Source organism: Pholis gunnellus (assembly GCF_910591455.1).
Source record: "Pholis gunnellus genome assembly, chromosome: 17".
In the NCBI taxonomy this organism is placed as follows: Eukaryota; Metazoa; Chordata; class Actinopteri; order Perciformes; family Pholidae; genus Pholis; species Pholis gunnellus.
The window spans coordinates 4,342,666-4,357,647 of NC_136544.1; the positions used below are offsets into that span (position 1 = coordinate 4,342,666).

At 47.2% G+C, this 14,982-nt stretch overlaps 2 protein-coding genes across 2 annotated transcripts; one reads left to right on the plus strand and one right to left on the minus strand.

Annotated features, from left to right (window-relative positions):
• The first annotated feature begins 1,979 nt into the window (after window positions 1-1,979).
• On the plus strand, window positions 1,980-9,784 carry LOC306709574 (CCN family member 1). Its single transcript, XM_079177761.1, has 5 exons — window positions 1,980-2,170; window positions 3,732-3,945; window positions 4,561-5,001; window positions 5,478-5,656; window positions 6,922-9,784. The coding sequence occupies exons 1-5, from the start codon at window positions 2,120-2,122 to the stop codon at window positions 7,225-7,227; spliced, it is 1,191 nt and encodes a 396-aa protein (XP_079033887.1). The 5' UTR covers window positions 1,980-2,119; the 3' UTR covers window positions 7,228-9,784.
• Window positions 9,785-10,174: 390 nt separating this feature from the next.
• Window positions 10,175-14,982, minus strand: ddx39ab (DEAD (Asp-Glu-Ala-Asp) box polypeptide 39Ab). Its single transcript, XM_079177760.1, has 10 exons — window positions 14,918-14,982; window positions 13,812-14,028; window positions 13,514-13,641; window positions 13,054-13,330; window positions 12,788-12,906; window positions 12,486-12,617; window positions 11,468-11,577; window positions 11,092-11,236; window positions 10,762-10,909; window positions 10,175-10,420 (listed from the first exon to the last, which is right to left on the minus strand). Exons 2-10 carry the CDS (start codon window positions 14,017-14,019, stop codon window positions 10,404-10,406), a joined length of 1,284 nt encoding a protein of 427 aa, XP_079033886.1. The 5' UTR covers window positions 14,020-14,028; window positions 14,918-14,982; the 3' UTR covers window positions 10,175-10,403.

The window sequence follows — 14,982 nt, forward strand, 5'->3', positions numbered from 1 at the left end:
GGTCGATTGCTGTGAAAGTTTGTACGAGCATTCATGCTCCCCAGAGGATGTATGCTAGTGACCTTTGTGATCCTCTAGTGCCACCGGCGAGTTCACATCTGTGGTTTTCAATGAAACGTCTCAACAGTTATTTGATGCACTTTTGTTATTACATTTTGCAAGGAGACAATCCCTTTGCAGACTTTTCGTCTAGCGCCACCATCAGGTCACACTTTGTATTTGTCTAACACTTTAGTTTATGACCAAATAGCTGCAAAGCTAATGATATTTCTGTCAGCTTAAGCCACGCTTTGTGTTAAGTGCAAATCAGCAAATGTTAGCATGCTAACACGCTAAACTAACCCTAACACTATAAACATCAGGATGTTGGCATTGTGAACATGCAGCCATGCCGATGTTGGCAATTGGCAATTTAGATGTAATGCTTAAAAACATTTTTTTTATTTAATTTAATTTAATTTACAACAGGAAACTGCAACTGGAAAACTTAGTTGAAAATATTTGTTATTATGCAACACAGCCAGGTGGTTAGACGGAAATATCTTCAGGACAGCGGTACGGGTTTTTAAGAGAGTCTGGGTTTTTCAAACATCGCTCGGTATTTATTTTGTAGAAACATCGGATGCTTCAGTCTAATACATGAAAGGCACCGAATGGAGCTAGGTGTGTGTGGGCTTTCGTATTTGTGTGCGTCAAGTGCCTTTGGAGTGTGTTGTTGATATGCAAATGTGAGTATATGCTTGCCAGAGGTGCATGCAGGGGTGTATGTGCACGTCTGTGCAGCACAAGCCGGCTGAACGCACCATCATGCGACCAGTTGGTTAAGTGCAGGGGGCAATTTATAGAGGATGAAGGGGGACGACATTATCTCTGTTACCACAGATAACCGCAGGCACCCCTCCGCTTAGTGATACATTTCAGGCAAAACAACAATTTAACCACCCACAAGCCCTCTCACTGAATTTCTACAGGCTGCCCACTGCGTGTGCCCCATGCCTTAATGTAATGTTTGAGAACGCCTAGATGTGGAATACGTATTTAACCCCCTCACACAGAGCATCAGTGTGTGCGTCAGCAGCCAGCTCAGGTAGTGCAGATGGCTGGTTTCCTGTGTGCGTGTCTGCGGGGATGACAGGACGATTATCCAGGCGGTGCTCACCTCCGCTCTGCACTCTTCAATGAAAAAATACCTTAAAACCAAAGTGGACTAAATTCTCGTCTGTTTACATGGGTAGCTGTTTGTGCTTGAGTGTGTGTGTGTGCAGAGAGAGGTGGCCTGGGAACCTCTGAGTAGGTAAAAGGGATGTGGGGGCTAAAGACAGGATATGGAGGGAGGAAGAGAGAGCGACCAATTGCGCGGGAGATTATCATAATCATTTTCAACATCACCATAAACTCAATCATGCAGTCATGACCGGCTCCAAGAAACACTCTGCTCGCCTTGTGCATGTACTTTAACTGTCCAGCTCTTGTCTAAAAGTATTTTTATAAAACTGGGGGGGAAGGAAATTCCTCGCTGTTTTCCATGGCCGGCCTCGAGTATTAATGTAGCACAGGCTAGCAGCTGAGTATATTTATTTTATTTTTCACAAAGCAGCAGCCGGGACAGAGGTATGCGTGTGAAACGGACTTTAAAGCATCAAAAATATTATTTTCGCTCAAACATAAATAAATAAACACCCAGAAGCCAGGTCCTCTTTGGAATGTAGTAATTCTCAATTTTTATGAATGACTGCATTCATGCATGGCCACGCCCCCACCCCCCCTACCCTCCCCGGAACCCTCAGCTCTCCCGTGTTGGAGCTCCAGGCCCCGCCCTCCTCCTCCCCTCGTTGTCGGGATACCTTGGCCGCGCGCCTGCCTCCTAATTGGTTGAAGGAAGGTCCGCGGTGGGCGTGGCCGCCATAAAAAGCACGGGGCTGATATAAAACACAAGCCTCAAACTTTGATCGATGAAACTTTACAAGTGATGGGAGAGATTCGAGGACCGTCGTGCATGTCGGATTTATTCTCTGTGGACAAAAGCTATTGTTTCTGAGCCGGTGGAGGATTTATTTTTCTGTGATCTAAAGTTGTTGTTTTTTTAACATCTTCTCTTCTATGGGAATCAGCTGACAGCATGGGGATACTGCTATTATTCGCCGTCTTGCAAGGGGTGACAGTCGGCTTGGTAAGTGCGTGAAGTTTGTTTTCTGTCACCGTTCTGCTCTATGTAAACACTGAGGAATACAGACTCACGTGCCCGCACTCTACCGCAACAGCAGCTCGAGCGGATTAATGGTCGAGTGAGATCCTGCCCACTGTTCAGCCGCACACAGTGATAAATGACCTGCTATACACTTAATTTCTCCGCCCATGACTAAATGTTTGATTGTCATTTTTTGCAGAATAAGTGGTAATATTTGGTGGCTTCCAAAGTGGGGGTTCGGGGAACACCAGAGGTCCTTGAGGGATGTCTCAGGGGATCCGAGGCAAAATAGAGTATCGGGCTAAGAGTGCTCAGAAAACATACTGCACTATATAAATACACCAATACAAGTCCTGCACTGAGAATGTCACTCAAGTAAAAGTATACAAGTATTACTGGCAAAATGTACTACTCATACTGAATAAAAAGTGAGTTTTGTACTATATTATGATAAATTGATAAATGAATGTGTCAAATATAATTTCGCTGTTGTTGTTGGTCAAGGTGATGTTGGGTAGTTGATTCGGTAATAATGCATCGTGTTTCATAAGAGCATCACACGTTTAGTAAGTCAAATCGGTAAAAGTATCTAGTAACTGAAGCTATCAAATTAAATCAAGTGGAGTAAAAAGTACACTTGAGCAATGTGTACTTTCAATCCACCTCCACAGTTTAGACACTCACTAAAATCTAAATAAACTGATGAAACGTTTCGAGTATTTCAAGGAGTATCTTAACCCGAAAACAAATGTCAACAATTCCCCCTTTTTACAAAGTATATGCACATGAGCTTCCATCTCTCTGTAGGTCCAAAATTACACTGCGGTAATATTACCCAACAGTGATACGAATGGAGATAAAAATACACTTACGACCGATCTGAACTCGCTGCACACTATAAGTGTTATGGGACTTTTAGAGAGGGGTTGTTTCAAGTACCAGGTTAATGCCAACGATGTGACTCTTAAAAAGGGACAGCTGTTATCATTGCATCGTGTAGCGTCATATCACCCACACGAGACCCACGGGAGCGAGCTGCAACAGCAGGCACACCGGGACCTGGCCTGGGTTCAGACAGTGGCAGCAGAGTCAGGAAGGGATCCCTTTAGGTGATCAGACTGTGGACAGCCAGAATGGCAGCTCTCTGTGATCTAAATACCTGCTTGTAGTTGCTGGAGTGGCTCTGGTACCTGTGTTTGTGTGTGTGTGTGTGTGTGGCGAGAGAGGGGGTGAGAAACAAAAGATGGGAGCAGTGAATGTGTGTGTGAGGGAGGGGGGGGGGGGGGTTTGGGGGCAGAGAACGTACCTTTCATCCCCGCTCGCCCGGCGAATGCCAAGCGGAAGGCGACAGAGGGTCACAGATATCCCTTGCGGGGTTCGGGACAGTGCTGGGTATTCAGCAAATGTTTAAGCCTCGCACACTTTGAGGAATTTCTGTGATCTGTGTAACATGAGTCAAACTATTGTCCTGCTCGGTTCCAGTGCTTCCTCGCATGGAAAACATCGATGGTAACTAAAGTGCTCTCTATGTCCCCTCCTGTAGGTGACTGCCGGCTGCCCGGCGGTGTGCGAGTGTCCGTCAGGGCCCGCATCCTGTCCCCCAGGGGTCAGCTCGGTACCGGACGGCTGCGGCTGCTGCAAGGTGTGCGCCGGTCAGCTCAACCAGGATTGCCACGAGGGACGGCCCTGTGACCACCACAAAGGCCTGGAGTGCAACTACGGCAACGATGTGGGCCGTACCCATGGCATCTGCAGGGGTGGGTAGCATAGAGGCGGTGGGAAAGGCTGAAAGAGAGAGGGGTGAGGGAGGGTCAGACACAGGGGGAGCTTTTGGGTTTAGATTGGGCGTCGGGTTTGGGGTTTAGCTCGGGGTTGAGCGAGGGAATGTGTAACTTAAGGGTGGGGATGCTGGCTTCCGAGCCAAGCGGTTGGGGTTTCTCTTTGATAGGGGGGCTTCATGTTTGAAGCCCGTGCCACGTTTCAAAAAAACCGAGCACCTTCATGAGCTGCGACTGAAACCCGGCCAACTCCGGGGATTTATATAAGTAGTTCAGTGTGTACACAAACTGCACTGCGGTTTTTTTTATGTGTGTTTATTTGGGGGTGTTTCTATATAAAGGGGGAGGTATCTGGGGGTGTTGGGGAGTTCCAATCTGGACGGCGAAGGTTTAGGACGTTGTAAACAAGTCTAAATTCCCTTCGGATCTAAGAATAGAGCTCGCTTCATAAATCTGGAGATAGTGTGTCCCTCCCTCTCTCTTCTGAGCCACTTCCTGTTTCATCTTTTCTTCTGGTGACTGTTTCAAAAACACTTCATATCTGAAAATCATGTTTTTTTTACCAAACTGCCCGTCTTCTTCCTTTTCCCTCAGCAAAGGCGGAGGGCCGCTCGTGTGAATACAACGGGCGGATTTATCAAAACGGCGAGAATTTCCACGCGGGCTGCAAGCACCAGTGCACCTGCATCGACGGAGCGGTGGGCTGCGTGCCCCTGTGCCCCAGCCACGTGCCCCTGGCGTCGGCCTCCTGTCCCGCCCCACATTTGGTCAAGGTGCCAGGCCAGTGCTGCCTCACCATCGACTGCCACAGGGGCACCACCGTCGTGCCCCCGGTGCTCCGACGACCTCATCCGCCGGCCTACCCGCCTTACCCCTTCATTCCCTACCCGGCCTACCCCTTCCCGAAGCCTTACCCGAAACCCTACCGGAAGCTGTACCCCTACAAACCCAAGAAGGAGAAGGACGCCCTGGGCAACGAGCTGGTGGAGGTGGGACGCAAGTGGGACAAGCTGCGTGGAAACAAGCACATGGCGGGTAAGGGAGAGGGTGCCGCCGTGTCGCCTTCAGAGTGCCGTCTGTTTCCTCCACGCAGTAAAGCATCATGTTTACATTTTAGCCGTTTTAGCCCCGTTGATGCACAAACGGCCTCACTGTGAGCCTTTTCCTCTGCATCTACGTGTGTGTGTGTGTGTGTGTGTGTCAGCATTTACGTGAGGCTTGTTTTCCACTGGCTCCTTGCACACCAGAGGTGCTCTCACACAGCACATACCTCTGTCACCCAGCTTTCCCCTCTCTGTAATCGCCCTCTCTATGCGTCAGTGTTGCCTGTTCAGTGAATGAGGCTTGTGTGCTTCGCATCTCCGGACCTCTCCTTTCCCCACTCTCTCCCACTGGCCCTTCCCCCCCCCCCCCCCATTACTTTTGCCGATCTCGCTCCTCTTTCTCCGACACGCCATAGTTTCGCATCACCCATTGTCCTCTCACACGTCCTCTTGTTTCGTCTCTCGTAGCCTGGAGGCAGGTGGGAGATCAGTGCGTGGTTCAGACTACTTCCTGGTCCCAGTGTTCTCGGAGCTGCGGGATGGGCATCTCCTCTCGTGTCACCAACGACAACGCCCGGTGTAAGCTGATCAAGGAGACGCGTCTGTGCAACATTCGGCCCTGCAGCTCCATGTCCATCCCCGTCAAGGTGAGGAATGTGTGCGGAGGCTTTTTAAGACTCTCGTAAAGGGATGGATAGATTGCACCGTGCTGAATAGATTCAGGAAAGGATTGTTCTTAAGGGGTCAGATTGGTATTAATATCACGGCACGTATACAGACCTCCGCCCCCTCTGTTGCTGGAGCCCTTTCTGGCCCATTCGTTCTATTCACGGTTCTGTTGCTGTGTGGGAAACTTCCTCAGCAGGGTGACGACGGAGCCGATTTCAGACCACGGTTCCTTTGCTCAGTTCATGGTTGGCCCGCTGCTTAAACGATTAGTTCCACATTTTGGGAAACACTCGTATTCACTTTCTGGTGCTGGAGTTAGATGAGAAGATTGATTCCGCACTCATATCTTTTATGCAGTCGGTTAGCTTAGCACAACAAGTGGAAACTGCTAGGCCGGCTTTGTCCGGAAGGTAACAAAATCAGCCTATTGTCACCTCTGAAGCACTAAAGCAGTGCTAACTAAAACTGTATATCTTGTTGGTTTAAACCTAAAGTGTAGAAATAAAATGTCTACATTTTACAAGGGGGTTCACGCGGCGGACCAGTTCTTGGGCGGGGGCAGTGACTTCCGAGTCTCTGCTGGGTGCCTGTGTGCCTTTTTAGAAACCCAATTTATTTGCAAAAAAAAGTTATTAACTTAATTTACATAAATCCCAGAACTTTTTAGAGAAGTGACAAAGAAATCTCCTCGTTTGTCTGTGGGGGTTTGGAGCTCGCCCACGCCCAACCTGCGACACCGCGGCTGTCAGCTGCACTCGCGGACTCTTTGCTGTGTGATTTGAAGAGCACTTGATTCGCCCACTGTGTAGCTCTCTCGCATTTCAAAAAACGCAACACCCTCAAAAACACTCTGCCTCTCGTCGTGAGGCTGATGGGTTGTTACGCACCTGTTCCTCCCAATGTTTGCAGAGCTGCTGTGGGTGTTAATGTGCTGGCATGTTCCTCTCAGGCGCTTTGTTTTGTTTTTCCCTGTCTCTGTAATTAACTGCATTAACTTTGATTTTCACGTCTAAAAGAGGCTTGAGTGATGAGTCATTTCATTTTGCAGTGCGGCGTGGCGGTTTCACTGGAAAGTGACCTGCATCACAGCTGCACTACAGAAAAGATTTTTAATTGCATGACTCTAGGGATGACACTGGTTACTTAGTCCACCACTCTGGTCCAGAATGAGCAACTGTGGGTTGCCTTGAAACTTTATAATACACTTAAAAACTGAATCCTCTCTTCTGTTCTCCCTCCGCAGAAAGGAAGGAAGTGCTCCCGCACCCACAAGGCCCCTGAGCCCCACCGCCTGTCCTACGCGGGCTGCAGGAGCACCCGCCTGTACAGGCCCAACTACTGCGGCGTGTGCCGGGACGGCCGCTGCTGCTCGCCGCGTCGCACGCGCACCGCCAGCGTGGCCTTCGCCTGCCCCGACGGCGAGCGCTTCAGCAGGTCCGTGATGTTCATCCAGTCCTGCAAGTGCAGCGACGAGTGCAACCACCTCAACGAGGCCGCCATGCCTCCTCAGCGGTGGCTCTACGGAGACACGCACAAGTTCATCGACTAGCGGTATCGCCCCCACCTCCCACCCCGACCTACATTCCCTCACAACAAAACAAAAGACATCAACTTCCCCCATAGTGATCCCCATGATAGAATAGCTGTCCTTAGTGTATCTATAAGTAGACGCAAGCGAGGTGAACAAGTCAAATCGGCTTTTCTTTGAGCTTATTACGGGAGGAACGTGGAGAAGGAGGAGGAATCCGACGGGAGCAAAGTGACCAGCTCCTGCTTTAGTGTAGATAAAGAGTTGTTTCTGGTCTGGCCAGACTGCTACAGACTGTGACAAAAACGTAATGCAAAACGTGGACGCAACCAGCCGCCATGTTGCTGCAGTGCACCAAAAATCTCCCCTGAACTCTTGAGACTTTTGTCGGGGATGCTGGAGCAAGAGCTGACACACACACACACACACACACACACACACACACACACACACACACACACACACACACACACACACACACACACACACACACACACACACACACACACACAGGCATAACTGTTGGTGTTTCTCTTGTTGGGGGCGTTGATTCACATCACAGTCACCGAGCAACAGGGCCGACTGGCCAGTAAGAGAGCTGGTCAGACGTTGCTTCGGAGCCAAATAAGAAACGCGCTGGAATCATGCGTCCGTGCACTCCCAACAACACAGTATTGATAAACCAAATGAAAACTCTCGGAGAAGACTTGACAGCGAAAAACTGGGGTTGTGACGGCGAGAAAATGGAGGAGCATCTCGGATGTCTCTTCCAGGAGCGCAGCTTGTCTTTTTAATGGTATTTATTCACTGGTATTTATTGTTGAGACAAACGCAATGACACGGTGGCTTGCCACAAGGGAAGGCCGGAGCTGCTATGTTTGGAGCACCAGTGTGGCTGAACGGGGGGAGAGGGACAAAACAGCTGAGAGCTGTCAGTCACGAGAGGACTCCGGACCCCCCCCCCCTCCCCTTGGGTCGCATTCGAGGTCACAGCGGTCAGAAAGCTGTATCCAAAGATGGACGATGAAGGCCACGGTAGAAGAGGAGGTATGTACTCGGAAAAGACCGAGTTGAACCTGAAGGGTCGAAGCTTTGTACGCATTAGTGGGGAATATGTGAATAAGGTTGTTGACACAGCTGGACTCATCCCATGCTTTGCCTCGGCGAGAAAGTGAGACATTTAGCAAGCACCAGAAGAACACGCCTGGGATTCTGGCGCCGAGACGTCGACCGCCCGATCCTGCGCAAATTACAATCCTGACTCTTGACGGCGACAGCGAGAGAAGATCGGCCACTCTCCGGTTTTGCTGTAAAAATAAAATTTGGAAATGGCGTGCAATGAGGTAAACGTGTAATTTGTGACTCGCGGGCAAAACCGCAGGGCTCTGGGCCTGTAATCGAGCAGCACGCCGATTAAAAAAGTCCATGCTTCATGTTTTATAGTGGCGTCTGCTTCTGAGGAATGCTGTCGAAGGCCGTGTCGTCAGTTGACGTCAACTGTCGGAGGCAGAGAGGAGCTTTACGGCCCCGATGAGGACGGGGCCACAGCTACCGGACGTCAGCAAAAACCTATTCCTAAGGACAATTTGGAGGAGGGGGAATTCTGTATTCTCTCATTTTTCTGCCAAAGTCCTTTACTATGACAAGAGCCTAAGTGGACTCACGTTTAAGTTCGTGCACCTTAAGACGGCCTGGATTCAAGACCTTTGATCTCATGGAAAGGTTACAGAGGGACTGATTTTCATCTTTACTGAATAAACATTTCAAATGGGTAATTCTAAATCATTTAACCGTCATTTCAAAGATGTTTTGTCTTGCGCCCTAAGAAAGTGGCTCAGATGTTCTTTTTCAGTGTGCTTCGAAACTGGAAAATATTTGCATTTTCTACCACCTTGGCTACATTGGGCTTTTTTTTAGCCTAAACTTTACATGCGATTGTAATTGTTCGCCATGTTGCTATTTGCCTTTGTAGATGCTGTGGTTTTTGGTACTGTATGTCTAGTTTTGTTAAAGGACACTATAGAGCAGCTATGTACAGATGCATCGTTACCTTTGTAGTTCCATCTGCTGTATAAGGGCCAAACCTTTTACAGAGTTATACTGAAGTAGTCCATGTATAGTTTAGCACTGAACAAAGCGGGGTTCAGATCCTTTGAGCGTTAGGTGCCAATTTGAAAGCATGATGATTGTATGTCTACTAGTGTACTTTAACATCTGCAATGATAGTCATGCTTTTTACGGTGTAATTAAAAAAAAATAAAGAAACTTGTTCATGCGTTCCTCATAAATATTTGTTGGAAACTGGTCGTCTAGCACGTGCTGGACTTTGAAGAGTTGGAATGAGTTCATCGTTTTGCATTTTTAATAAAGACATTTTCCCTCACACACCATGTTGAACACCAACAGCTTTGAGACTGTACTTTGGTACATCGAGTGTGTTTTGAGCTAAATGCTAATATCTGCATGCTACTGCAAAACAGGTTAGCCATGCTTACATTTGATCATTAGCATTAAACAAAGTACAGGACAATTTTCTGATTGTAGTTAAGTGAAATATTTTTAAATCCTGAAAATACCAACAGATACACATTAAGTAACAATGATTTCATTATACGAGGTGCTAATGACATCTCATGATCAAAATTGGCAAACGCACCACTAGGATTCTTAGTAACTTCATTTATTGAGGCATTCAATTAGAAATTCAAAGAGAGCTGCCATGTGAGCCAAACAATTAATTAACTGTCCCTACATGGCTTTTTAAAGACCTGCTGCAGTGGGGGGGAAAAGACAAAACACCAATCCTACTATACAAACTAGTTTGAACGATAAAAAAAGCTAAAAATCACTTTTACATGTTCCTCAGAAGTATTTTCCTACACGTTTCCCTGCAGCTCTGCTTGAGATTAAAAGTCATGGATATGGGGGTAGAGACAATAGCCTCACAAGAGACCACAACAGTAAAAAGGGCATTTTATAAAAAGTTTTAATTCCATTAAGCAAAAAAACATAAAACATAACCCCTCCCCCAAACAAACAGTAAAAGACAAATTAAAATCGACCATACCCCTCCGCCCCCAAAAACTGACAATAAAAATAAAGGTTTGGTGAACATTGGGGAATCAAATCAACAGCGAAACACGTCTACTTCCAAAATCAACATCCATGAAGACGAGACTTCGGCCTGGCTGGAGGACTCATCTGGACTGCTCGACTAAAAGGGGACAGAGGAGGAGAGTGTGTAAAAGATCAGCGCGGCGAGCGACAGCTGAGCATACCAACTTTTCAGCAACAGGTTAAACGCGTGCGGGCGGTTTCCATTTTGACGAGAGCCCCACGGTTACATGGCAGCGCCAACTGCTGGCTCTAGTTGCTGAGATGACTCTAAAAGGTTTGTTACACCGGCTTATTATCTGTGGGCCGATGTTTAGCTGGGAAGATCTCCCTGGATTAAACAGTTGTTTCGACAGCAAAGTGCTTTGAGCCCATTTATCCCCAAATTACAATCATTCCAACAGGGCAGCCCCACAGGCATTCGGAAACATGAGGGCTTACTGTAAGAGGAGATGTCGATCTCGTCGGGCAGCTCGGCCACGTTGACCTCGAAGCGGTCCTGCACATCGTTCAGAGTCTTGGCGTCGGTCTCGTCCGACACAAAGGTTATAGCCAGGCCCTTTGTGCCAAACCTACCGGCACGGGCAACCTGACGGGTGCAGAGAAACGCATGTCAGACATGTAAAACCGTACAAAATGAGCAACTAATACAAACAGTTTATGGCACCACACTATTCAAAAATAACCTTTAAAACAACTTCACAGAATTTCAAAGATGCTACAAAGAACAAACGTTAAGGTGTGCAGGTATTTCCCCTCTGCAGTTCTCACCCTGTGCAAATAAGTGTCAGAATCTTCCGGCATGTCGTAGTTGAAGACGATGTTGACCCGCTCGATGTCCATCCCTCGGCCAAAGAGGTTGGTGGCCACCAGGATCCGCCTTTGGAAGTCCTTGAATTGCTGATAGCGAGACAGCCTGTGGAGTAAGAACGAGCCGAGCATGAGGGCGAGTTATCAACACAGCTGCTGTAGGCATTACTGGACCGTACCCCCCCCCCCCCCCTTTGAAGGCAACGATGTGTTGAGTTAACTGATGAGGCCTCATGCTCCATAAACATACTCAGCATTCAGAGCTCAATGGAGTGTATGTTTATGAGAGTGGGCATATCAGTGGAAAGATGTGTGTGTGTGTGTGTGTGACTCTCACCTCTCCTCCTGAGCCATTCCCCTGTGGATGGCGATGGCAGGGAAATTCTGTTCCACCAGAAGCTGGGCCAGAGCGACGCAGCGCTGGACTGACTTGACAAAGATCACCACCTAGAGGCAAAGCAAAGGCATTGAAGGCATTTATTTTATATCTTACTTTATTTTATATCTCTCTGTACATTTTAATATGTTTCTACTTGCACCGATTGTTGATTGTTAAATGTTATGCACCTCCCGTCATGTCAAATTCCTTGTATGTTCAACATACCATGGCAATAAACGGTTCTGATTCTGATTGAAATGTGGCTGCTGAGGGAGCATGGACACGTGCAGAATTACAGTAGAAGTTATCGCAGTGACTGAAAAGCTTTAAACTTCTTGCCAAGAGTTAAGACATGAAAGTGGTACGGATGTTTCAATCCACGTTTGATATGAGGCTACGGCCAGCTAGCTGAGCAGACTGGAACCGGGGAAACCAGCTCATCTAAAAGCCAATTTACAGGTTGTAGCTCGTTCCTTGTACAAAAACAATTTGCTTCTTTATGAGATGCGTGTGCTGGACTGTGTTTTTGATTAGAACAGTAACTTCCTGGAGTCTCCACTGGTTAGCCCGGCACACAAAATACATGCATCCTTTTTACAATGTTTTCAAAGTTGTTTTTTTTGTCCACGTTTGCCTTTATAGGATAGTGACAAGTAAAGGCCGACAGGAAACAGGGAGAAAAGAGACGGAATTGAACCAGCGATGTTGAGGTCAAGAAGCATTTGCTCAAACCATTCAGCTATTACGGTGCTCCGATATAAAGTATTGAAATGTGTGTTTGTTGTTCAGGAGGCGCTCGTGGCATTTCACAGTAATTCCAAATTACAGGACTTTCTGTGGAAACCCAGGCATTTAGTGATACAATTAAGTGATTTCTTATATAATATATCCTCCTATGTTTGACAACAACAAACAAAAATTCAAGTGATATAATATGCTACTGGTCGTGCACTGTGTGATAGCTCCATTGCTTTACCTGGTTGAACTCCAACACGTCCAGCAGGTCAAAGAGCTTGCGGTTCTTCTCGCTGTCCTTCAGTTTGCAGTAGTATTGTTGCAGGCCGTGTAGTGTGAGTTTGGTCTCGTCGTCCACAAATACTTCCATGGGCTGCAACGGATAAGATGATAAGAGACTGTTAGGTAAACTTGTTGAGTTTCTAGTTACATCATCAGCAAGTGGGCAAAACGTCTCAAATTCAAATGTGCAGCAGCTTTGATTCACAGGCAGTTTCCTTGCTGATAAAACAGTGTTCTGTGACGTCCTGAAGTAACACGTACATCCTGCATGAATTTGCGGCAGACTGGTCGAATCTCCTTGCTCAGAGTGGCGCTGAACATCATGACCTGCTTCTCATGGGGTGTTTCCCTGAAGATACTCTGCACATCATGCCTCATGTCTGTTTCACAAAGAGAGGCCAGATAGACACAAATGAATACAGAATTAAATAGGGTGTAACCAGACACCCTGAAGCAGAATCTATGACAATAGAGAAGAAAATCAGCCATCATACAACACAAATAAATAATAAGAAAATACGCCTTACCTAGCTGCTCCAACATTTTGTCACACTCATCCAGGACAAAGTGCTTGACGTTCTTCAGGGTGAGGGTCTTGTTGTTGCAGAGAGCGAGGATGCGGCCCGGCGTTCCGACCACGATGTGAGGGCAGTTCTTCTTCAAGACCTCCTCGTCCTTCTTGATGGCCATGCCGCCAAAGAACACGGCCGCCTTTACCGAGGACATGTACTTGGAGAAACGCTCGTACTCTTTACTGATTTGGAAGGCCAGCTCTCGCGTGTGGCACATGACTAATACGGACACCTGGGGGTTAGACGCACAGAAACGGATTCAGACACTTTGCATTCCGGTACATTAACCAATGCAACAGGACATGTGCGCTCTACTTAATGCAAGCCACGAGTTTAAAGTTGAAGACAGCCCAGGGTAAGGCTTCCTTCGCTGAATCCAATACATAGACCCGGTGTTTAGAATATGCTTACTGACCTGTCCATCAACGGGTTCAATCTGCTGTAGTGTGGCCAGCACAAACACCGCCGTCTTGCCCATACCAGACTTGGCTTGACACAGAATGTCCATGCTCAGGATAGCTTGTGGGATGCATTCGTGCTGGACTAAATGGGGGGGGGGGGAACAACACAGGAACATTTTAAGCCAGTGGATTTGTGTTATCATTAGAACATCAAGTATATTTAAGCTACTGAACAGAGCATGCAGACATGGGGCCCTGCTAGTATTGTGACATGGCTTTTAAAAATGTGAATTCTAATGAAATGTCCCTCACCTTCAGACGGATGCTCAAAACCACAGTCGATGATGGCGCGGAGCAGCTCTGGTTTGAGCAGGAAATCCCTGAAGCCAGAGCTGTGGATGGAGACGTAGGAGCCCTTCACCTCCTTCTTGCCTGCGGGGGCTGCACTCTCTGGGGCTCCTTGAGGCTCCTCGTCCTCTTCATAGTCGAGCAGCTCGTTGTCAACATCATTCTCTGCCATTGTGTCGGTCTAAAACAAGGAAAAACAGAAAAGGGTTTTGTCTTTAATCAGCTCCTTCACCTCCTCTGAACCCGGTCTCTCCTATAGGGGTTTTAAAGGGGGGGCTTTTAACTGAGACCAGCTGTTGTTGCCACTCTTTGAGCCAGGTTTCACAGCACGTTTTAAAGTACATTCAGATAAAAGGTTTGTGAAAAGGTTAGTTTGTATTCATTATACGTTTGGTTTGGTAAACGATGGTACTAGTACTGCTGTAAACACTCGCATCGTTGTGTTTACCCCGCAAAGCCCATTGTAAGACGTGAGGCCATTGAATGAGCTATGCTAGCAAGTTTAGCAAAGAAGAGGGTCCACATAAAAGTTTACACTATAGTCTTTGCGCCGTGTGTAAACAAAAAACTGCTTTCTTACACACACACATCGCGTACAAACCTGGTCCAGTGAAGCCTCTGATTTTACGTTAACCGATCAAACCGGTTATCATCTGAAACGTTTACAACACCGGGAAGCTATTGTGTTGCGTAACCATTGCTAACGTGGCAAGCTAACGCGCTACACGGCAGCAATTATTTTGATAATGGACCGGCTGCACCATACATTCCTCTTGTGAATTAAGTAACTTTAAAAAAAAAGAAATACGCGAAATATAAAAAGGCTCACTACGCACTCTGAACATTAGCAAATACGAGGGAGAGGGTGCGCTGACGAAGCTAACTAATGCTAGACTACAAAACGTTAGCGAGCTCAGTTACGGTTAGCACTCTAATGCAAACAATAAAGGAAGCTATTTCATTCCAGGCTAGCCACTACGTCAAAATAAACTAATTTCTGACTTCCTGGGCGCAAGTCGAAGTTTTGAGAACTTTCTAGTTGCAACAATGAACAGATATTAAATTCTTACCTTGTCGGAGTTAGCTACGCGTCAACCTGAAGATCAAAACCGCATGGGGAGGCCTCAGTTCGTTT

Coding starts and splice junctions, on each gene's coding strand:
- LOC306709574 (XM_079177761.1), top strand. CDS start 2,120: ATGGGGATACTGCTATTATTCGCCGTCTTGCAAGGGGTGACAGTCGGC. Junction 2,171..3,731: donor AAGGGGTGACAGTCGGCTTG/GTAAGTGCGTGA, acceptor CCCCTCCTGTAG/GTGACTGCCGGCTGCCCGGC. Junction 5,002..5,477: donor TGGAAACAAGCACATGGCGG/GTAAGGGAGAGG, acceptor CGTCTCTCGTAG/CCTGGAGGCAGGTGGGAGAT.
- ddx39ab (XM_079177760.1), bottom strand. CDS start 14,019: ATGGCAGAGAATGATGTTGACAACGAGCTGCTCGACTATGAAGAGGAC. Junction 13,642..13,811: donor TTTTGAGCATCCGTCTGAAG/GTGAGGGACATT, acceptor CCCCCCATTTAG/TCCAGCACGAATGCATCCCA. Junction 12,618..12,787: donor GCCGCAAATTCATGCAGGAT/GTACGTGTTACT, acceptor TATCCGTTGCAG/CCCATGGAAGTATTTGTGGA.